This window comes from Panicum virgatum, chromosome 5N, assembly GCF_016808335.1.
Source record: "Panicum virgatum strain AP13 chromosome 5N, P.virgatum_v5, whole genome shotgun sequence".
Taxonomy (NCBI): Eukaryota; Viridiplantae; Streptophyta; class Magnoliopsida; order Poales; family Poaceae; genus Panicum; species Panicum virgatum.
Window position 1 is genome coordinate 71140058 of NC_053149.1, and position 23322 is coordinate 71163379.

Below are 23322 nucleotides of genomic sequence, written 5' to 3' on the forward strand. Positions count from 1 at the left end.
TGACACATGAAGTGCATGGCAATGGCAAGAAATAGGAATGCTCCCCAAACTTTCTGTCAATTTTGATTATACAACTAAAATATACAAAAAAAAATCTCATACTATGACTTTATCACATTGAGCATAATAAAAGGATTCCACACTTTACCAGGATTAACGATGGGAGCTCTCCATTATCATGCCATATTTTCGTTGCTGCCATTCTTTACAATCCGCCTTCTGATTCATGTAGTGTTAAGAGACTTTCTGCAATTGTAATTGCCAAGCTGATCATATATTCTAGTTTCTAAAGCCACATGCACATGTAGGAAGAAAATAACCCACAACAGGAAGGGCCAAAGGACTGCTACATTTCTTCAGGTCATCAAAATAGCCACAACGTATCAGCTCCACATGCATTGGCACCTCCTGCGTAATTCTGCCAAGACACCAAGAATTTCCGAGTACCTCACTGAACTTGTTGCTTCTCCTATGCTGTGCTGGAATGGGCCACTTCCTCTGAAGAATCATCAAACTTCACTGCAGCTGATCTCAGCTGGTCTTGCTGTCTCCTGTGGTTAGCCATGCGACGCTTGCTCTCCATCCAGATAAGGAGAACAGTCATGTCAGCTGGGCTCACCCCACCAATTCTGCTAGCCTGGCCTATAGTTTGCGGACGTACCTACAGATGAATCACGATATAATTTAGATAAAATTAGTCAAAAATGGCTCCCAATCTGTGCATTGTTGCAATTTTAAAAGATGTAAGCACAGTTATGTCAGGTCCATGTTTTCACCTAGTTTTTTTTTTTCTCGAACACGCAGGAGATCTGCGTATCAATATATTAAGAAGAAGGTGGGTGTTGCGTATCAATATATTAAGAAGAAGGTGGGTGAGAACACCCGTAGTACACAGGTTTGGTTTTGTTTTTCGGGGGAAAACAAACCTGTAGAAATAAACCCCCTCACACACAAACTATCACTCTATTACCCTTAACACATTTTTCCAGATCCAAGACCAGGACCGACTATTCTAACCAGCTGGTAACTGAGGGAGGATGTTGTTGGACCAAGAATAAAGGCTCCCACCCCTCCCACTATAACACCTGGGTTTTATGGTCGGGTTGGCTAGGTGGGGCGCTCTAACTTGGTACCAGAGCCGAGGTCCTGGGTTCGATCCCTCCCGGCCACACATTTCCGCTGCGCGATTTCCCCTGCGTCTCTCGTGTGCTGAGACCTGCTGCGGGCTACGCCGGGCTCGCACGCCGTAGGGGGAATGTTGGACCAAGGATAAAGGCTCCCACCCCTCCCACTATAACACCTGGGTTTTATGGTCGGGTTGGCTAGGTGGGGCGCTCTAACTGATGTAACTCCTCAAGCTCCAGCAAGTCCCCACAAGTGCAGCTCCTCCCTGATGGATAGAAGAACTTCATTCAGGTTTGGCTGCACTCCATCATACACACAGAGGTTGCAGTGATTCCACAGCGACCATGCCACCAAGATTATAATTGAGTTAAGCCTCTTTTTAACAGGGCCATCCACCCTGCTGTTCACATTGTCGCCTAAGCTTATTTTGAGCTTATGCTTGCACATGACATGGCACCAAGTTTCAGCCAAGATGTGGCCAAGTAGTCCTAATTTTTATAGTAATTGATATCTTAAAAATTCAGTCATGGGTTATCACAAAAAACTGAACCTGTTTTGTGGGGGCAAAAAACCCAAAGGAAACATGTCCATAATAAAAAATGTTCCCAGGTTTTCACTGTACTCTCGGCGTGTGTGTTTGCCCGGCAATTTTGGCATCGGTTTTTGAGCTGTTTCGGACTTCAAGCTGTCACGCCTCACCCAAATGATGTGGAGTTCTTCTTATGGTGGCAGCAGGCTGGTGATAGAATAAGTGCCGGCGCGTTGCGGGGTTTCAATACCCTGGTCGTCCTGGGGGCATGGACCATTTGGAGGACTAGAAATGATGTTGTGTTTGATAGGATCGCTCCTAGTGTTGATAGAGCCCTCTTGCTTGGACGGGATGAAGCTGAACTTTGGATGCTAGCAGGTGCAAAAGGGCTGAGTGCAGTGGTCGCAGTCGTGCTCCCTGACTAGGAGCCTGATTTAGTGACTCCTTAGTGGGTCATGGTGGTGATAGTTTTGTTTATCGGCGCGTTACTATTTTTCAAACTGTGAACCCCCCATGGACTCGGGTGGTGGCATGTGTCTTGGGTGTGTGGTGGTGTGTGTAACTTGGCTATTTTGGCCTTTTCCTCTTCTCAATGCAATGATATGCAGCTCCCCTGCATATTCGAGAAAAAAGTTCTCACCCCCTTCTTAAATATTGATACGCAGATCTCCTGCGTGTTCGAGAAAAAAAAAACTTACCTTCGAAAGTTTCTCACGAGCTTCAATTGACAGATTTTTCATTGAGTGGTAATCCAAATCTTCAGGAAGTTTCCTGTGTTCTTGGTTAACAATCTCAACAGAGTAAAACAAGATACAATGAAGAGTCAGCTGCCTTTTCAATTTAATTAAAAAAACAAATGAACTCATCAATATCAATGAACGTGGACCTTAAGCAAAGGAAGAAAAAAATTGCACCAACGAAAATAAAGAACTAGCCACTGCCCCAATAAACTCAACAGAACACCAAAGAGCTGAACAAGTTACTCAATAAAAAAGTTATAGATCCATAAAATGGCAAATATACTAATATCATACCAGGATACATAATGCGTTATTGTTGTACATCTTGTATGATGAATGTACCATTTCTCTAGCACTTTTAACTTCCTTCATAAATCTACTCCAGTACAAAAACACATAATCATAAGCAAATTACCTGGTGTAATTGACTCTGTTGTCGTGCAATGAAACCTTCATACTTGATATCAATCTCTACACATTCCTTCTCAATTCGAGATAAATTTTCGTTTCCATATCCATGCTTATCAAGAAGTTTATATAGCACATGTGGCTTCTTTAGTATAGCTTCAAGTGTAGATGAATCCTTTACTGGTTGGTTGGATACTGCAGAAACTTCAGCAGCAAATTCACCTCCTGATAATAGAAAATTGTGAATTAGAGCATGTGAACTCTAATGACATGATAACAACAGCATTTAGTATACTAACACCAGTCAAAATACACATATCCCCCTCCCTCCTTTCTAACTTGTCAATCAGGAGTTAGGACATCAACAGTCTCCAACAAATTTATTTGACCATTCCGCCTCCTAATTATATGCTAGCAAAACTCTTAGCTTTGATGACATATCTGCTTATGAAATTTTTGGGTGCCAAAATCTAAATACTTTTATGTACATTTGTTATCAAATTCTAAAAGGTTGAATGCATGCACTCAAAAACACCTAACAAAATGAAAGATTCGGAATTTCACTATTTCATAGACATCGTTATTAGTTAGCTTCGAAAATATATAATGCCCACCTGGTACTTTTGTAGATTTCAACCGTTCTTTTTCTTGCTTAATGCGGGCTTGCTTTGACTGATAAAGCTCCCAGCGTCTATCATCTATTAAACCAATCTCTCGTCCCAAAGGGGTCAAACGGCTATCAGCATTATCTGCTCGAAGTAACAAACGGTGTTCTGACCGGCTGGATGTCCACAGATGCACCAGCAATAAAAAGAAGTTAAGAAGTTTAACAGAAAAGTCATTGAATTTGACAGCATAAAATTCAAAGCACTAAGCTTGAAATTTTTGTGTACCAAAATAAAACCATGCGTACCTCTAGTTAATAATTTACAATCGCTAACACTGTTAAACTCGCTCCATCTCATACACATGCATGATGAGGATCATCATAAAAGGGTCCATTGTTATACTCATATTTTGAGCGTAACAAAGATGAGGAAATATCAGGTGCCAAAGAGTATATTGGTGAACATATGTACAAATTCAACCCCATCCCTCGGATCCAAGTGGCCCAAAATTGAGAGTGGCAGTTCTCTGATCCCTTTTGGGCTGACTTATGCCAGTTTGGTCCAATTAAAAGGTGGGCAAGTTGATGAGGGATTCCCACCCTCTCACTAGGACGTTCATAATGGATCTGAGGGATGAGATTTGAGTTTATGCATATGTGCACCTGATATTTCCTGTTCAAAGATAAGCTCAACTATTATCAGAAACCTCTGAACGCAAACATTTCATACTTACTACATAGGAACCTACAACTACTTTTTGGCATCAGTGCTTTAAGCATCAATAATAAGAATATTTTCTACAGAAATTATGTACCTTGTTAGCATGCGATAGGGCTCCCTAAGATCTTTTGTAACAAGATCATCAATAAGAGTCCCTATATAACTGCTTTCCCTCTCAAGAATAATTAATGATTTTCCATCAGAATGCCTAGTTGCATTGATTCCAGAAATTATACCCTACAAACAACAGTCAGCAAGCTTATGATCCAGCAAATCTAGTTCAACTGACTTATCAAATGCAATTAAATCATGAAGAACAGAGCAGGAACAATGAACAAACCTGAGCTGCAGCTTCTTCATATCCTGTTGTTCCATTTATCTGGCCAGAGAAGAATAATCCCTCAAACTTCTTTGTCATAAGTGATCTTGAGCACTGATATGCAGGTAAGTAATCATATTCAACGGCATAAGCAGGCCTTAGCATTAGACAGTTCTCCAGCCCTGGTATAGTTCGGACAAGTGATAACTGAAACCTCTCAGGAAGCCCAGTGGAAAAGCCCTAATAAAGATGTATAAATGGTCATAAGTAGTAGGTTTTGCATCTAGAAAATAGGAGGGCTTGGGTAAGCAACAGTGCATAGAAACAACTTTCCCACACAGATGGGGATAAATAGGAACAAAGCACAATATATGCCAATGTCTGAGATTAACAAATTGACCAAAGGAAAGGAGAGAATGGAGAGAGGTCAGAAAGAAGATACCTGCAGATATAGTTCCGGAACATTTCTACCCTCAGGTTCAAGAAAGATCTGATGAGACTCTTTATCTTTGAACTTTACAATCTGAACCAACAAACTTGGTTATCTTGGGAATAGTGGGTAAATCAGCATTTAAAGGTATAGTACTTTGTTATTTGCAAGAAAATTACAAGTTCTGTTGCCAATCCAAGAAACAAAATAAAAAAGTGTAGAGAGTTGGGCAAACACCACACACCCTAATGAGGGGGGGTGACCTTTCATTATATAGGCCGTATAGGCTTGGAGTACAAGTTATGGTACAAATACAATACAAGACCATATACAACTCTATATATCTAACACCCGCCCGCAGTCGCAGGGGAAGCATCACGAACACCAAGACTGGACCTGAAATCAGTAAACAACTGTACAGGAAGACCCTTAGTCATGATATCAGCATACTGATGTGATGAAGGAACATGGAGGACCCGGACTTCCCCCAAAGCGACCTTCTCACGGACAAAGCGGATGTCAATCTCAATGTGCTTCGTTCGTCGATGGTGAACTGGGTTAGCTGTCATATAGACAGCACTAACATTGTCACAAAAGACAACCGTAGCCTTCTTGAGAGGAAGATGAAGTTCCTGAAGAAGCTGACGCAGCCAACAACACTCAGCCACAACGTGAGCAACTGCCCTGTACTCGGCCTCGGCACTCGAACGAGAAACTGTGTGCTGCCGCTTGGACTTCCAAGATACCAGAGTATCACCAAGATAAACACAATAACCCGAAGTAGAACGCCTCGAATCAGGACAACCAGCCCAGTCGGCATCAGAATAGGCTGTGAGGGTATCAACAGGACCTGTACCAATGTGTAGGACAAAAGACAGTGTGCCCTTCACATAGCGCAAGATGCGCTTGACAAGCGCAAGATGTGGCTCCCGAGGATCATGCATGAACAAACAGACCTGCTGAACAGTATATGCAAGATCAGGACGAGTCAAGGTGAGGTACTGCAAAGCTCCAGCTAGACTCCTGTACTCAGAAGCATTGGCCACAGGTGCACCATGTGTGGCAGACAACTTGGACTTAGAATCCACTGGCGTCAATACAGGATGGCAATCACTCATACCAGCACGCTGAAGAAGGTCCAAGGCATACTGTCGCTGAGACAGAGATAACCCATCTGAAGAGCGAGTAACAGAAACTCCCAGAAAGTGATGAAGTGCTCCAAGATCTGTCACAGCAAACTCAGCATGAAGTCGATCAGTAATGCGCTGAAGCAGGACAGAGGACGAGGCAGTAAGAACGATGTCATCCACATATAACAGAAGGTAGGCAGTGTCAGCACTAGTCTTGTAGACAAACAATGAGTGATCAGACTCTGAAGGAACAAAACCCAACTGTCGTAAGTATGTGGCAAACCGCTGATGCCAAGCACGAGGAGTCTGCTTCAGACCATAAAGAGACTTCTGGAGAAGGCAGACATAATCAGGATATGCAAGATCAACAAAACCAAGAGGCTGTTGACAGTAAACTGTCTCATCAAGACGACCGTGAAGAAAAGCATTCTTCACATCAAGCTGGTGAATCGGCCACTGTCGAGAAGCTGCAATGCTCAGAACCGTCCGAATGGTCTCTGGCTTAACAACCGGACTGAATGTCTCATCAAAGTCAAGACCAGGCTGTTGAGTGAATCCGCGAGCGACCCAACGAGCCTTGTGACGAGACAGAGAGCCATCTGAATTATACTTAAGCTTGTAAATCCACTTCCCTGTCACAACATTAGCACCAGGAGGCCGAGGAACAAGACGCCAAGTATCATTGTCAATCAGGGCCTGAAACTCATCTGCCATAGCTGTGCGCCAATTGGGATCAGCAAGCGCACTACGATAATTGCTCGGAACAGGAGAAGCAACCTTATGATCAGCAGATAAATTCCGGTAATCGACAGGGTTTATGGTACCAGTCTGAAGACGAGTCAACCGCCGTAGAGTAGGCGGCGGTGAGGGGCCGCGCATCGGCCGGAAAGGAGGCTCAGGCGGCCGAAGATCACGCGCTGTAGCACCATACCGTCGAACAGGAAGAGGACCATTGACGGGGCGACGATGGTAGACGTTGCCGAAACGCCCAGCCGGAGCAGCAGGTCCGGTAGGCGCTGGTGGAGCAGCGGCTGGAGAAGACGCAGGAACAATCTCCACGGAGTCTGTCCCGCCAAGAGGAAGACACCCGCCCGTAGTCGAAACAGATCCTGACGAGGGCACGAGACCACACCCGCCCGGACTACCAGTAGCTGCAGCGTCGTCGAGAGGCCCTGACGGGGGCACGAGACCACACCCGCCCGGACTGCCAGAAACCGAAGTGCCAGATGGGGGTACGGAACCACACCCACCAGACGTGGAGACACCCAGAGCGCCGGGTAGGGGCACTAGACCACACCCACCAGACTGGGAAACGTCGGGGCTTGGTGGGGGTACGAAACCACGCCCACCAAGCAATCCGCCACCAGCTGCATGATCAGTAAAACAAGGTGCAATATCCAAGTCGCGACCGAGAAGAAAATCAAAGGAGCTGGTGGGAGTGCTAGTCACGCGCAAACGGAAAAGATAGCTCATCAAATACAACATGACGAGAGATGATGATCCGGCGCGTGGAGAGATCCAAACAACGATATCCCTTGTGAGCAGAGGGGTACCCCAAAAACACACAGGCAGTGGAACGCGGCGCAAGCTTATGCGGGGATGTGGCCTGTAGATTGGGGTAACAAAGACATCCAAAGACACGTAAATGCTCATAGGAGGGAGGAGATTGGTACAAACGAGTGTACGGGACTTCGTTGCGAATGGAAGAGGAGGGGCGCCGGTTAAGCAAGTATGTGGCGGCTGCAAGGGCCTCAGCCCAGTACTTGGGGGGCATGGACGCATGGATGAGCATGGTGCGCATAGAGTTATTGAGGGTACGAAGCACACGTTCAGCTTTGCCATTTTGTGGGGAAGTGTAGGGACAGGAGAGATGGAAGACGATGCCGTGGGCAGCAAGCAAGTCGTGCATGGCATGGTTAACAAACTCCGTCCCGTTATCAGCTTGGAAGCATCTAACGGTAGAACCGAACTGTGTGCGAACGTATGGGATAAAATCAGCAAGGTGCTGACGGACCTCAGACTTGTGCTTAAGTGGAAACGTCCAGCAAAAATGAGTGAAATCATCCAGCAAAACCAAATAATAAGAATAGCCAGAAATACTAGGAAATGGTGATGTCCAAACATCACAATGAACTATCTCGAAAGGGGAAACAGTCTGTGAACGAGATGAACTAAAAGGGAGACGCGCATGTTTGCCAAGTTGACAGGCGTGGCAAAGAGTGCGGTCTATTTTATTACATGAAAGTAGACTGTGTTTCCTGAGACTAGCTATGGCGGCTGGAGCAGGATGACCGAGGCGACGGTGCCACACCGAGGAAGATGCTGCAAGGAGAGCGGTAGCAGTGGGCTGGGCAGCAGGCGAGATGGTGTAGAGATCGCCTGAGCTATTACAGCGAAGAATCACGCGTCCTGTCTTGGGTTCCTTGACAGAGAAACCAAAAGCGTCAAATTCTATAGAACCACCATTATCGCGGGTAAACTGGCGAACAGAAAGTAAATTGCGAACAATGGAGGGAGCGATAAGGATGTTGTTTAGGAGGAATTTAGCGGAATTGGTGTCTAGAATCGAGGAGTCGCGGGTCGTGACAGGGATACGTGCACCATTGCCTACTAGAATTGAAGAATCAGCAGCTGGAAGACGAGAGTGGAGTATACCTTCAGATGAATGCATGTGAGTGGAAGCGCCGGTGTCCATCACCCAGGTGTCACCTTGCAGCGACATCTGCTGCAGAGCAGCCACAAGGCCAGCCATGTCCCACTGCGCCTGGCCGCCGGATTGCTGCGCAGCAACCGCAGTGTGGGCCTGGGGAGCAGACCCAAGAAGTCCAGGGCCACCGCGCTGTTGTCCACCGCCACGCGAGCCCTGGCCGCCGTCGCCGAAGCCGCCCGCCTGACCCTGCTGACCCCATGGATTGATGCAAATCCAGGGTCCATTAGGGTTGGGCGCGCGTGGCTGTTGCGGCTGTTGGCCGCCGCCGCCGCCCTTGCGGTTGTTGTTCCTCTTCCGCCTCTGCTGGCCACCGCCGCCGCCGCCGCCCTGCTGTTGCTGCTGCGCCAGGAGTTGCTGAGGAGGAGGCGGCATGGAGGAGCGGCAGGAGGACCCGCAGCCGGAGGGCGTGGAGGCGTTGAGAGAGGTGGAGGTGACCAGCTTGGCCTCCTCGGCCAGGCGCAACTCCTTGAGGGCAAGGCGATCAAGGGCGCTGGAGAAGGTGATGTCGGGGTCATCAGCGATGATGTCACAGGTGGAGCTGAAGCGAGGATTGGCGCCTCGAAGCAGGTTGAGCACCATCATCGTGTCATCGACGGGTCTGCCGACGTCACGAAGGCGATCAGCAGCCTTCTTCATCTCCTGGCCGTAGGCTTCGACGGACAAATCCCCCTGAGTCAGGGTCATGAAGGCCTGACTCAGGAAGATAGAACGGGGTGCCCGATTCGCCCGGAAGCGGGCAGCGATGCCGGCCCAAAGCTTGTGTGCCGTCGGGTCCGCCTCCATGATGAAGTCGTGAACGGCGTCGGAGATGGTGCTGTAGATCCAGGAACGGACGCAGCAGTCCTCCTGAATCCACAGAGGGGTGAGGGGATTGGGAGGTGCTGTTCCGTCGATGTGCGACATCAGGGCGAAAGTGCCGCACATAGCCTCGAAGCACGCCTTCCACTTGGAGAAGTTGTCGGCGCGGAAGTCAAGCTTCATCGGGACGTAGGAGTGCACGTTGATCGCGGCGTAAGGGAGCGCCATGGGAGAATCAATCTGTGCAGCAGGGTCGTCGCCGAAGAGAAGAGAAAACCCGATGGAGCAATCGGAATCGCTGTCACCGGAGTCCACGTGGGTGATGGTGGACATTAACAGATGGGATCTGGTGTGGTAAAGAGGTCGCGCGCAGCCAGGGAGGCGGCGGCGCGAAGGGCAGCGGAAGAGAGGAGGCACGCGCGGCTAGGGAGGGGGCGGCGTGCGCTAGGGCAGGGAGGGAGGGAGGGAGAGAGGCAGGCCTAGGGTTTAGGCTCTATACCATGTAGAGAGTTGGGCAAACACCACACACCCTAATGAGGGGGGGTGACCTTTCATTATATAGGCCGTATAGGCTTGGAGTACAAGTTAGGGTACAAATACAATACAAGACCATATACAACTCTATATATCTAACAAAAAGATTGCCATGTACCAACCAAAAAGGTCCATGGTACAGTACCTTATCTTCAATTGCTGGGCAGTATCTTGGTCCCTTTGCTTCAACCCACCCACCGTAAGTTGGTGTTTCATCTAAGTTATCTCTAACAATTTGGTGCGTCTCTTTTGTGGTTCGTGTTAAATAGCAGCACATCTGCTCTCTCTCGATGTGAAATTCAGGATCAAAACTGAACCAACCTACCTGTTCCAAGAGGCACCATCCTTTTATTAAAAAATATTTATGTAACATAAAAGCAACTTGATCCTCAAGCTTAACCCATCCTGACAAGCCTTAAATTTCAAAAATACAACTGATTTCCTTGAGCATGTGGGTGCAGACGTGCAAGGTAAATAACGTATACTAGACGCAGGAAATATTGTGAAACTTCTGTGTGAGAATACACCTCATACAGTTGAAAAGGTGGGATCAACTAACTCAGATTAGGGATGCATATACATTATTGTCTGCAAGTCTGCCAGATTACTTAAAGCAAGGCTTCTTTTAATCTTGCACATGCCAGTTCACGGAATACTTTATTATCACTTTATCAAACTTCTAAACTACAAACTCATGCAAACTAATGACTAATTGAAGAGAAACCAGTTTAACTGGGTCATTTCAAATGAAGTCTTGCTATGTCTAACAACCTGATGATACCGGAATGCAGCATTTAATTTGAAATCACTGATTTCATTCTTTGCCATAACAATGCAAAACACAAAAAAAGGACTTAAAAGGACATTAGTGAAAACAATTGGATGACTGAATCTGCATTTTTTGATAAGTGGTGGAACTTCCACAAATGCAGATAACCAAGAACATCCTAACAATACAGTTTGTTGCATGTACTATATATACCTCTTCATCACCATGCTGGGGTTCCAATCCAGAAAAATCAACTGTCCTGCGATCAATTCGTGGTGGTGTACCAGTTTTTAAGCGGTCAGTTTCAAAACCCAGATGCTGCAAGTTTTCAGTAAGTCCATGAGAAGCTGATTCTCCAGCTCGCCCAGCAGGCATTGATGTCCTACCAACCCAAATCTTACCACTCATAAATGTTCCGGTGGTAAGTACAACAGATGGTGCATAAAAATCCATGCCAAAGAAAGTGCGAACACCCTCAACACTGTCATTTTTCCCAATCAACACTTCAGTAGCCATTGCCTCTCTAATGAAAAGATTTTCTGTGCTGAAGCATAGTACATGGCATAGTCAAAAAGCAATGTGAAAGATATCACAATAACGTATATGTGATCAAGAACAGTAAACATCAACATAGCATCACAATACTTCATACTCTTATCATCTTATGTCAGAAAATAATTTGCAGAATAAAATATTTACCTCTACCAGTCTACCTTGAGACTAGTCAGGTGGAACCACGGTCTTAATCCGGTAACAACAATAACATGCCAAAATTGTGAAGGTGTCATGTTTGAAATAGTTTAAATTGAATATTATAATTTTGTGAGTACAACCCAATAATCTCTAAAATGGCAAGTTAACATAATTAAATGAGGTGGCCAAAATGAAATGATCAGAATTTATGTAGAGTTAGCAATATGACTAAAGCAGTTTAGTATACACTGACCTTTCCACGATGTTCTTCATCTCTAATGCGTACTCTCTCTTATCAGTCTGAGCGCGCAGTGCACGAACAGCAGGGCCTTTTGAGCTGTTCAGTACACGCTTTTGCAGGTAGCACCTATCAGAAGATGTAATCAGTAACACTAATATATCTTTGTTGATTCACTAGTAATTGAAGTCTGAACTCTCAGCCCAGCAGAGCAACACATGGGAAAACAAAAGAGAGAATTCATTCTCCAGATAAGTACACATTTGAACTTGTACCTATCAGCAATTTTTCCAATTTCACCACCAAGGGCATCTACCTCGTGGACAAGTTGAGACTTTGCAGGCCCACCCACAGCAGGGTTACAAGGCTGCATATGGAAGAGAATGAGTCAGGAAGCAGAACCACACTTATAATATATGATATGAAAAACAGCATACAATCTACATGCAATTCCTTGACAAAGGATGCTTCCTTATAGCATACTGAGATATGTAGCATACTTTATTAAAATTCGTCTTTTACCATAGCTTTGCACAGTTTGAGCTTCTACATTATCATATTCTTTCATGAAATTCAAATACTACACAAAAATTTTGAACAGAATCTGTGCCCTATAAACCTGCTGTCACAGAAGAGATTTCACATAGCTTTCATTCCTATGCACAGGGATGGATCAATTCTTCATATGCGGGGTTTGATTTTTACTATGTGGCATCAGGACTCAATGTTTACCTATTTTTTAACACATGAACTTTACTAATATCATCAGGAATCAGAGAGTGATTTGTTGATTCCAAGGCTTACTACATAACTGAGAGTGAATACTAGAAATGTAGAACTGAAAACTGCAACAAGACTCAGTGCAGACCTGCCATGCAATCCGATCGATGTTGAGAGTAAGAAGAAGGGTGCGTGCGCCAAGGCGGGCCGACGCAAGCGCGGCCTCACATCCAGCATGGCCACCGCCGACAACAATGACGTCATACCGTTCCGAATCCAATCGGCCTCTAGAACCTAGTGCCACAAGAGAAACTCATCACTAAGCACCTCCTCGTTTTCAGTTAGCTTGAAAATCAAAGGAAACCGTTTCCCAGCAGCGGACAGAGCTCAATTTGTCGAATCCATAACAGTTACAATGGCAGAAGCAGAAAAAACGTTACCCTTCGAGGAGGCGGTGGCGGTGGTGGAAAGGCGGCGGCGCGGAGGGGACCGCCAGGACGTCAAGGGGAGGAGGCCGCGGAAGGAAGGGGAGGGGAGAAAAGATGAGAGGCTCGCGGCAGCAGCAGCAGCCGCGGTAGCCGGCTGGGGCGGTGGGCGTAGGCGGAGCAGCATGGATGGCCGACGGAAGAGGCGGAGGCGGAGCTATCTCTACTGTCTCCTCGCGGTGCGGTGTGGCTCTCAAATCTCTCGAAGAAGGAAGAAAAATTACAAAAACACCCATACAGTTTAGGAATTTCTGTCAATTAAAGCATTTTTCCTCTCCATTTATTTTTTTCTTTCTTCGTTTCTTATTTTTGTTTCCCGTAAACGCGCTATCCCTTGCATGTCGAATTGTACGAAACTGCCTTTCGAGAAAAAAAATGGAAGCAAATTTGCAATGTTTTCTTAATGAACACTTAAAAGCACTAAGAGAGCCGTATTCCAACATGCTCCACATCTGCCATGATGCAGTTGCAGACTTGCAGTGCAACTCTTACAAATGTCAAACGAAATTGTATCTGGCATTTCTCAGAACAAGTTGAGAACTTTCATGTTTAATCTTTCCAAACTTGTGCAAGAGTTAACCATTCTGAACATAACAGCGCACAACATCCATCTAAAGTATCTATTCTCTGGTATGAACACAAGAACACAATATTCCCTGATGTTGATGCATGATATCAATACATTTTTACATGCAATAGATGAAGTTATTCATCAACCATAATCATTACTTAATAGGCACGGAGAAGCATTTTTACATGGTTTTTTTTATGACATTCGCATTCGAGAATGCAGCGCAAAGCCCTGTGCTTCCGAGTTCTTGCTCCTTACTGACTGGCATCCCATGGATGTAACTGTCCGATCCCTTCCCTTCAGAATGCCACACCGTTTTAAGAGTAGAGCCTCACACGCATGGTAATTGGCTCACGGCACAATGGGCAGGTTGATAGAGTTGGACCACATTCCTTGCATGTCTTGCGCAAAGAAAATTGAAGGTTTATCAATCAGTCATCTAAGATAAGAAGTTACCTGAATTTTTATCCATGTTCCTTCAGTATTCAACTTAAGGTTAATGTTTAACCCATACTTCTCAAATCTTAAGTTAGGTTACTTCATTTGGGAAAGTTCATTACCAATAGGTATTTAGTTATTAGTGATCATTTGTCATTTCACACTTGGATGCTGCGCCTTTGGAGATAGCACATGGATATAAATCTTACCAGGTGACCACACTGAAAAGCCATGTCCTTTGGATTGGTTAAACAGATGGGGCATACCTGTTGGTGGCAAAGATACAGTTTTAGGGTGCCATCACTCTATTATAGGGAAGGGTTACTGGTCCAAAATACCTGCTCATCAGCAGCATTTTTGCCAATGCCAGTTGACCGGGAGCTTGCAGTTGGAGGAGGATATGAAGCTGCTGCATTATCATGTTCAAGAACTTTATTTGGAGGAGGAAGAATCCTAGGAGAGCCAATCCTTTGTGCTTGCTTTCTGGGAGATTAGTTTGGATAATGCAACAAATAGAAGATCAGCAGATGGAAATGAAATGGCAATGATGCCAAGAAACTAATTCAGGACTGAGGACTGCAAAGAGCTGAGTAAGAACAAGTACTCTTGATATCGGATGCCTTGAGTTGCTTTATACTGAGAAGGTATTTCCATAAGAGCTGCAAGGGCAAATGCAGCCTCCTTCTTTGACATATCCTTACTTGTTGACATAATATCAGTGAAGTTCACAAACTGCAATAACTTATCAATAAGTTTGGAAGAGCAACAGGCAAGAAATTGAAATTACAACATGAAGTCCATTTTACTCAGAAGACAATGTCAAGAAAAAAAAATATTCATGTCAGTATAATTTTTCTTACTCTAATAGTGAAATGATCAATAAACTCACAACATTATGTTGAAAAAACAGGTAAAATAACTAGCCTGAGGTATTGTTTTTTTGAAATAACCTGAGGCACTTTTAGAAGTGGAGCAATATTAACAATTTGGAATTTAAACATCGTATAGCAGTATAATAATCACCTGGAAATTGTCAAAAGCTCTGTCAGGGATACAGTCATCAAAATGCTGCATCGCATCCCACGGTCCATCACCCACCCCAATCATTAGTATTGAAAGAGGATAGTGACTGGCAACCAAATAAATGGGTTTCAGTAATGCTGTGAAATCAAACTCTTAACAAATGAAGAGGTGAATTTACCTAGCATCAACAATTGCTTGTATGGTTGCCTGTTCCTGTGGACTTAATCTTCCATCATTTGTATTAGCAGTAGTCACCTACAACTTTTGCTCTGGTCAAATATGTTGAGGATTATATTGAGGTATTTAGTTTCTATTATGAACATAGTACCTGTCCATCAGCTATGATTACAAGGACATGGTATTGCCAATTACTATTTTCAACAACAGAAATCGCTGCATAAATCAGAGGTGCAAAAGAAGTTGGCCCTGCACACCAGTTGAACCAGAGAATAAGCTACACACAAGCATAGACCAGATCATAAGAAGTAGCAACTAGTTTAAAGACTGCACAAATATGCTATGAACTGTAGTTTTACAGGACCTTTAAACGTGTCTCTTCAGATAATTGAAGCTATAGAATAGCCTATTCTAAACCATAATCTATCATGGACACTGGGTCAGTAATTGGGGTTGGGGGAGCCTTGTTACCTGAAAGATTCAAATGTGGAACAATTTGTCGATACCTTACAAGAACCTCCTCGAAGCCACGACAGGGACGACTATCCTGGTAGAAGCTGAAGACGGAGTGATCATGCGTAGAACCTACAGAATGAAATACATTTTGTCAAGTCATGTACGACTGAACCAATTTCCTCAAAGCAAAATCATAATGGGAAAATAACAGAATAAGGGTGTATACTTACCATCACCAAATCCAAAACATGGTATTAAGTTATCATCATCAAAAGGTGACAGTGTTCGCCCGATTATAGAGATAGCTTGCTCATATGGATTTGGGTTGCCATTAATGGCATGCAGAGATTTTCTTCCAAAGGAATGCCTACCTGCAGAATTCACAATAGCACTTCATTATAACAAGGAGGATCTCAAGTAAAGCTGCTATTAAGCCAAGAAGTAGAAGGAAACAGAAGATATGACGGGATTACATGAGTAACATCACCTGACCATTCATTGCTTTTGGTGAAGTCAATACCAAGAATTAGATTTGATGATTCGAGACCAGCTTCTCTCAGTGCAGTGGTGACCTTCGTAAATCGAAAATGAAAAAAAAAAAGTTATGCAGCAGCACAGACAAATGCTGTGGGTTTTCTTTTTTCTTGGAAAGCAGAAAAGGAAATGGGGTGGTTCAAGGACATGAGCAGTGTTGACTACAAGAAATGAAATACATAAATGTTGTGGTCAAGGACTTGTACACTAAATGATGCTAGATTATCATTTTAAACATTGACAATGCCAGGACATAACTGTAGCTTTCCATGTTTATTAAGCCCAGATGTCAAAGCTTGAACAATAGCATGCATAGTGGCGGAGCTCGCTCAAAAATTTAGATGGGGCGGAAGATATCTCCAAAAATATTCGGCTTCTCACTGGTCACCTGATGGGTGATGAGATTGGCGACAACACCTTTATTGTTCTAGGACAATTATGGACTAGCACAAGCTCCGGCAGATCGATTAGCCATAGAGCGCCGGCCCGCAGTAGCCAGCAGCGGGCAGCCAGCAGAAAGAGGCGCTGGCGGCCAACAGCTGGTAGCAACGGGCTTCGTCATGCTGCAGCTAGCACTAGGGGCGTGCAGGCGCAGGGTTGTAGCTTGATGCCGTGATGTGCGACGCGGTGACGGTGATGGGGTCGCTGTCGCCGTCACCTGTCACCCGTGTAGCTCAGACAGTCGCATGCCAAATTAGGGATGTGAGAGTTAGACCGGCCGGTGATTATTCCCTAATGCCGTGGGCATTTGTTGGACTGGTGAGCTCTCTCCTACTGGGCCTTTGGCCTTTGCTCGCACATCCATCTCCCAAAAACGAGGTTGGATGCAGTGTCGCCTGACTGCCAGAGGCTAGGACCACACACCTAAGAAAGAAGAGAGGGCGCACCTAAGAAAGAAGAGAGGTGTAATAGGGGCTTCCTGCCTGCGGTAGGTGGGGCAGCTGCCCCACCGTGCCTAATGGGGAGCTCTGCCTCTGAGCATGCAAGATTTAGGGTAGTTCCCAAAGCTTTTAGGCAAAGAAAAAATAGAGGACCAGCTTGAAGGCCTCAATTTGACTTTTTCTGGTTTTAACTTTCTTCTAAGATAATGGACCTTTTTTGTTTCTGAAAAACCAACTTATGTTCAACACATATTTTCTGCAAAAGAAAAAGGAGGATGACAGGAGAGGTTACAGCTCAAAGCAGGCTGACATTTTTTTTTTGGACTTCAGATATATATATCACATCAGGAGATCTTACTGATCCTTACCTCATCCACCGAGCTATAATTGTCTGGTATAAATTTGGGCTGCCGTTTGTCATGTTTTTTGTCCTTGGAACTTCCAGGTGGACCATGCCCTTGATGCCAGTGCTTGTGATGAGTTCTCTCACCCCACATTATAATAAATGATCTGCAGAAACGTCAAAAATCCCAAAGGACTTGGAGGTCACGTTTTTGTGGTTGAAGCAAAGAGGTCGCATAAGTGAGAATTAATATGATACGCAATTTTTAGACATTATGCACAAGAAAACAGGAAGAAACCAGACAGAGCAATGGTGGAATGGATATTTTTTTGAGTATTAGACAAATAAGCAGAGTCAGGGAATTCGTAATCCTTGGCTAGGTGACATTCCACACCCAGAACTTGTGATCTAACAAGAACAGATGGATCTAATAAAGTGGAGTAGATAGTTGATTCACAACCGATTTCATCAAAGGAATTAAGGAAATGATGAGTTGAAAATTAAAATTGCCTCATCATAGGAACGCATGTACTGGCTAAAACAAAACGTAACATAAACAGAACACTGGATGAACAGATCAAGTAGCGATGCAAACAAAAAAAAAATCGACTTAACCTAGAATAAAGTTCCTGCAGCCTAGTAAGAGGTTCAAGTCAACGAGGGACAAAGGTAATTAAGTGGCTAGCCTAACCTTGAAAATCGACTGAAACCAGAATACTAGCTTGTGTCTTCCTTTCCCCTAATCACCACCCATGAGGAGTGGCTCAAGTCACGAAGGATAAAATTCCCAGACCAGATGGAATAATCGGTGCTAAAAATACAGGGTTGCCAGGATCACCTCCCATGAACCAACGACCCCTGCAGTGCAGGGATTGCGTTTGTTACCTGGCGATTTAAGAAACGACGCGGCTGGGATTGGCTGCGGTGGTGCTCGTGAGCTGAGCAGCGGCGAGGACGGGACAGACGACGGGCGGCAGGAAGAGCGGAGGAAGTCAATGCAAACTGAGTGGCGGATTCGGATTCTGGGTGTAGAGAGTGGTGGAGGAGGCCGGAGAGGAGCTTGGCCTTCGCCTTCGAGGATGCTTCTGGTAGCTGCGGCCCGCCCGGGACAAGCCAGCGGTAACGTGCACGACGGTGCTGGAACCTTGAAGCCAGCCAAGCAACCCAAAAAGCTCACATCGCATGGCACCGCACCGCACTTGATCGATTTCGCTTTCGTCTCCATCCATCCAATTCCAACCGTTCATCGTTTGCACAAACAAGCACGAAAATGATCTATCCATGTCACAACTTTTTCTTTTGATAAGAAAAAAAAAACACACCCTGTGGGACTCGAACCCACAATCGCCTGATTAGAAGTCAGACGCCTTATCCATTAGGCCACGGGCGCCTCCTTATTAAGCATCAAAGGATAGCTCTAAAGTTGCTTATTTTGTTTTAGCATTGTTATTCACATCCCGACTCCTTGATATGGTTTTGCACTATCGCCGTCGCCACCTTGGAACTCGATCACTTCGGCTACTTTGAGTTTCAGTTCATGAAAGGGAAAAAGAGACTAAGGTCTGGTTTAGATGCAAAATTTAAAATTCCGAAACTATCACATCCAATGTGTGTGGCACATGCATGGAGTATTAAACCTAGACGAAGTAAAAAAATTAATTGCATAGTTTGCTTGTAAATTTCGAGACGAATCTAATGAGTCTCATTAAGTCATGATCAGACACTAAATTGCTACAGTAACATGTGCTAATGATGAATTAATTAGCCTTAATAAATTCATCTCGTAGTTTACAGACAAATTTTATAATTAATTTATAATTAGTCTATGTTTAATACTTCAAATATGAAAAAATTTCATTTCAAAAACTTTACGGAAACAAGTAAACAAGACCTAAACACACAACACGTATTATCGAATCGTATCGCAGCAAAATTGTGGGTTCCTATGCAGGGCGGCAGTCAAACCAAATATCTAAAAGATATAATCCTTTATTTCAAAAAAAGAAAAAAGAATATCGTATCTTTGTTAAACATTATTCTGAGTCCAGCAAAGCTGCGTCCCGATACAACCAATCAACCTGACGCAACCAACATAACTCGAAACAGAATCATCATCTCTAATTCATCAGTTAAGCATAGTGCTTCATACGGATGCTAGGCGTCTACACAGTCTCAGTTTGGTATATCAGCCTTTTGATACAAAGGTTCCAGGCATTCTTTTGCACGATGAACCTTTGATTGGAGATAGAAGCTTCCGTTCTTCGCATTCCTCTCAAACATCGTGTCATACTTCTGCAGAGTATTCAAACAGGAGAAATTCCATGTTAGCAAGCACAATGTATATGGATCAAGTAGTCCATATGGACAGCTTTTGTGTCAATAATCCATAACTATTGTTGTCTTCACAATGTATATAGACTGGGTTGTCCATATGTGAGAGGAAAGGGAGAGAGAGCTAGTAGAGAGAAGAAATATTTTTTATTCCTTATGGGCAGCCCATAGGACTATGGGTAGCTTTAGTTATGGACTGCACTATGGACTACCTCCACAGTGTTTCAGCTAGCTGATACACAATATTTAAATTGCTATGGACTACTTTGCTGCAACATTGTGGTTGCTTGCCTCAGGCAATGGTTCTAAGTTCTAACAGTATGAAGTCAACAGAGACTAACAGCTACATGGACATATTTGTGCATCATAATACCTGAATAATCTCCTCCCAAGTCGATTTTTCACTGATACCAAGTATCTGCCGGGCTTCTTGCTCAGTCATGGCCTTGCTAGCACGTCTAATACCATTTATAGCTTCTTGGGCAGCTCCATTTTTGTTCGCATCTACAAGAAAAATCAGAAACAATTAATTGGATTTGAAAAGGGATATGTCACATGGATAATTTTGTTTCAGAATAGAAGTTCCACAAAAGCTTTCAAAAGCACAGAGCCTAAAACTACTTATGAAACTTTGCAGGCAAAACAAGGCTATGCGTTAAAAGTTTGATCTAATCAAACGGAGACAGAATGAGATTGACTTTTGTACACATGTATGCAAGCAGTTCATATATTCTTCAATACTTAAGTGATACATCCTACTGACGGAAACAGCCATATTGTGGAACTTACCATCGCTTTTTAGTTCACAAATGCAGAATTGTTTGGACAATAATTCATTTTCACATCTTTGATTTGCAATGCAGCAACAGAGCACCCCAAGCAATACGCTAATGCTCCCTAGTGAAAGGACCAACCACAGAAATACACAATGGCTGGCTAGTGGAAACCCTGGTGCCGTACCATCATATCACCACCACCAAAACTGTGACAGATTGACAGCACTGCTACCAGGGACAAATGCCTCAAAATAAACTTTTTGGAACCAATACTATAAGCTTTAGAATGTACATGAAAAGATTCACAGGTAGCACTAAAAGAAAAGGGACAAATTTTTTGAATCTCTAATTGTATTTCTTGAGTCACTGATTACTCAGCTACCCTCAGATCAGAAACCTGGGACAGCACAGGACACTAGGGCCAAAAGGTCTCAAAATTTGTATTTGAGATTGATATTGCGATTCGTATTTGGGATTGATAATGGCTGGCTAGTGGCTACCGTGGTAGCATAAACATCATATCACCGCCACCAAAACTGTGACAGGATGACAGCACGGCTACCAGGGACAAATGCCTAAAAATATATTTTTTGGAACTGATATTAGCTTTACAGCGCACATGAAACTAGTCACATATTGCACCAAAATAACAAGGCCTTATTTGTAAGTCTCTAAAAAAATTAGAGTAAAATGCACCAAACAGAACTGAATGTGCATTTTGAAAGTTTGGGGAACTGAATGACAGGTCAAGCCAAGTTTAAGGTTCAGCGGTGTATTTTGATTAAGAAAAACTTAACAAAAAGAGCTGCTCCAAACGATACTCCTAAACCTTAATAGTGACTGTTTATTGCTGAGGTACCCTCACATCAGAAACGTGGGGCAACACAGGACACCAGGGGCAAAAGGACTCGAAATTCGTATTCGGGATTGACATTGTGAGCTACATGCCACTACCAACCAAAAAGAGTGTTAGATAATTCTAATTCGAAGACAACTGTCTGAATACTCAGAGGTATGCCGTGGTTTGACGATGAAGAGATACATTGCAGAATCAAAGTAGCCCGATTTTTTTTTTCTTTTGACAAAGGCAACAAGAGGAGCGGGCACTCACTGACGATAGCTTGTCGGTAGGCCTGGAGCACGGCCCTGCCCAAAACGGTTCCGCCAACGACGATCAGATTCGCGAGAAGCCTACCCGCCTGTTGAAAGATGAGAAGCGTCAGGTGCGGGACTAACCTCGAAAGGGGAAGAAGAATCACATGGACGAATGGCTAGTCAAAAACGGGTCGATGAAGGAATCAGAACATCGTCGTACCATGGCGATGTATTCCCCTCCTCCTCCTCCTCCTGTGACAGCGGCGCGGCGGCAGCGAAGGAACCCTAGGGGCTAGCGCGACTTCGGAGCAGGCGCTCGCGGTGGGGGTGGGGGGGGGGGCGGACGGCGGCGAATCGCGAGGAGGGCACGCCGCCGGACGGCTACGGGGTCGCTCTGATTTGATCGGAGGAGAGAAGTAGCGGCGGCTCCCTCTTCTTGCTTGGTTCTGTGTCGGTATCCTATCCGGTTTGGCTTGTGACTTTGTGAGCCGCGCGGCGTGCGCGTCTTAGCTAGGGTTCACCGTGGGCCGGTTCCGGTTCGGGCTGGTGCCTAATCAGCCCAAATTCAAAATTCAAAATTGAATTCAAAAAAATTTTAAAAATACTTCAAGGTGCGACGAATCTAATGGTGTCAAATTTTCTCAAAAATTTGTTCATTTAGTATAGTTTGCGGGGATTTAAAGTTAAACAAAAAAACGTGCATATAAAAGTATACAAATACAATGTAAAAGTAGTACAAAATATGGTTGGAGGATTCATTTAGACTAAAATATGTTATACAAACATTTATTTAGTATACTTTGCGGGCATTTAAATACAATGTAAAAAGAGGTTCCTCAGATTCTTCTTCCCATCAGGAGTCTTCTCCTGAATCACTTCCCATGCCAGAATCTTGTTATCCACAGTCAACGGCCTATCATCCCCAATGATCACATTTTTGCCGTTTGCTCCTTCGGCTTGATCCGGCCGAATCAGCACCTTTGCATTGTTGAGATCAATGGTATGAACTAGGAATGGAGCTTTGTCTATCTTCATTTCCGGAAAGATCAATCGTCCTTCATTTATGGCCGATTGTACCTGACGACGAAACACATTACAATCATTAGTCGCATGAGATGAAGAATTATGAAATTTGCAATAAGTGCGCCGCTTTAGCTCCTCAAGCGGCGGTATAACATGTGTAATTTTCAAATGCCCAAGTCGTAGTAACTCATCAAAAATACAATCGCACTTGGACACATCAAAAATAAATTTTATCTATTCTTGCCGATTCTTTTGAGTCAGCTTAAGAGATGTACAAGTAGATGGTTTGGCCGAGGCGGGCCAAACAAACTCAGCAGCATATATCTCTTTGTCCTCATCGTCCGATGAATCAGAATTATATTTAACAATATGAGTGTTTGAACGATGGGACTTGTAGGTATCCTTTTCTTTTCTAAATTTAGTTTCTTGACTTAATGTCTTAGCCTGAAGCTGATTTATAGAATAAAAACTCGAACCATCAAGCTTCTCTCTATAGCTAGAACGTAAACCCGCAAGAGCCAAACCAACTAAATCCTTCTCGGAAAGTGACAAATTAAAGCATCGGTCCTTAATATCTTTAAATTTCTTAAAATACTCTTGGATAGACTCATCCCTACCCTGTCTAACCGATGTCAAATCTGTCAACTTAGTTTCGTTATCTACATTATAAAAATGATCATGAAACTTTTATTCCAATTCGACCCAATAATGAATCAAG

At 44.1% G+C, this 23322-nt stretch overlaps 3 protein-coding genes and 1 non-coding gene across 5 annotated transcripts; all 4 read right to left on the reverse strand.

Moving 5' to 3' along the window:
* Positions 1–149: 149 nt before the first annotated feature.
* On the reverse strand, positions 150–13184 carry LOC120673424 (tRNA uridine 5-carboxymethylaminomethyl modification enzyme MnmG-like). Its single transcript, XM_039954250.1, has 13 exons — positions 12912–13184; positions 12620–12765; positions 12027–12118; positions 11767–11880; positions 11034–11364; positions 10197–10376; positions 4892–4972; positions 4471–4689; positions 4225–4367; positions 3417–3583; positions 2810–3027; positions 2353–2445; positions 150–661 (listed from the first exon to the last, which is right to left on the reverse strand). Exons 1-13 carry the CDS (start codon positions 13081–13083, stop codon positions 470–472), a joined length of 2148 nt encoding a protein of 715 aa, XP_039810184.1. The 5' UTR covers positions 13084–13184; the 3' UTR covers positions 150–469.
* Positions 13185–13475: 291 nt separating this feature from the next.
* On the reverse strand, positions 13476–18569 carry LOC120673425 (E3 ubiquitin-protein ligase RGLG3-like). 2 transcript variants are annotated; one of them, XM_039954251.1, is made up of 12 exons: positions 18265–18569; positions 17405–17546; positions 16109–16193; positions 15852–15992; positions 15637–15750; positions 15317–15414; positions 15167–15243; positions 14989–15094; positions 14570–14697; positions 14304–14448; positions 14175–14231; positions 13476–13928 (listed from the first exon to the last, which is right to left on the reverse strand). In XM_039954251.1, the coding sequence occupies exons 2-12, from the start codon at positions 17531–17533 to the stop codon at positions 13845–13847; spliced, it is 1164 nt and encodes a 387-aa protein (XP_039810185.1). In that variant the 5' UTR covers positions 17534–17546; positions 18265–18569; the 3' UTR covers positions 13476–13844. The 2 variants fall into 2 exon arrangements, with proteins under 2 accessions (XP_039810185.1, XP_039810186.1); XM_039954252.1 differs by lacking the exon at positions 18265–18569 and adding an exon at positions 18071–18238.
* A 127-nt stretch (positions 18570–18696) lies between these two features.
* On the reverse strand, positions 18697–18769 carry TRNAR-UCU. The gene has a single exon. It is a non-coding gene; the product is annotated as a tRNA-Arg (tRNA).
* A 579-nt stretch (positions 18770–19348) lies between these two features.
* Positions 19349–22053, reverse strand: LOC120675968 (mitochondrial import inner membrane translocase subunit PAM16 like 2-like). Its single transcript, XM_039957169.1, has 4 exons — positions 21802–22053; positions 21598–21685; positions 20084–20214; positions 19349–19671 (listed from the first exon to the last, which is right to left on the reverse strand). Exons 1-4 carry the CDS (start codon positions 21802–21804, stop codon positions 19552–19554), a joined length of 342 nt encoding a protein of 113 aa, XP_039813103.1. The 5' UTR covers positions 21805–22053; the 3' UTR covers positions 19349–19551.
* Positions 22054–23322: the final 1269 nt, after the last annotated feature.

Coding starts and splice junctions, on each gene's coding strand:
- LOC120673425 (XM_039954251.1), bottom strand. CDS start 17,533: ATGTGGGGTGAGAGAACTCATCACAAGCACTGGCATCAAGGGCATGGT. Junction 15,993..16,108: donor CAAAAGCAATGAATGGTCAG/GTGATGTTACTC, acceptor TGAATTCTGCAG/GTAGGCATTCCTTTGGAAGA. Junction 14,449..14,569: donor CAAGGCATCCGATATCAAGA/GTACTTGTTCTT, acceptor CTAATCTCCCAG/AAAGCAAGCACAAAGGATTG.
- LOC120673424 (XM_039954250.1), bottom strand. CDS start 13,083: ATGCTGCTCCGCCTACGCCCACCGCCCCAGCCGGCTACCGCGGCTGCT. Junction 10,377..11,033: donor CCCAGCATGGTGATGAAGAG/GTATATATAGTA, acceptor CTCTTGGAACAG/GTAGGTTGGTTCAGTTTTGA. Junction 3,028..3,416: donor GAAATCTACAAAAGTACCAG/GTGGGCATTATA, acceptor TTCTATTATCAG/GAGGTGAATTTGCTGCTGAA.
- LOC120675968 (XM_039957169.1), bottom strand. Junction 20,215..21,597: donor CTACCGACAAGCTATCGTCA/GTGAGTGCCCGC, acceptor TTTTTCTTGTAG/ATGCGAACAAAAATGGAGCT. Junction 19,672..20,083: donor CTTGGGAGGAGATTATTCAG/GTATTATGATGC, acceptor AATACTCTGCAG/AAGTATGACACGATGTTTGA.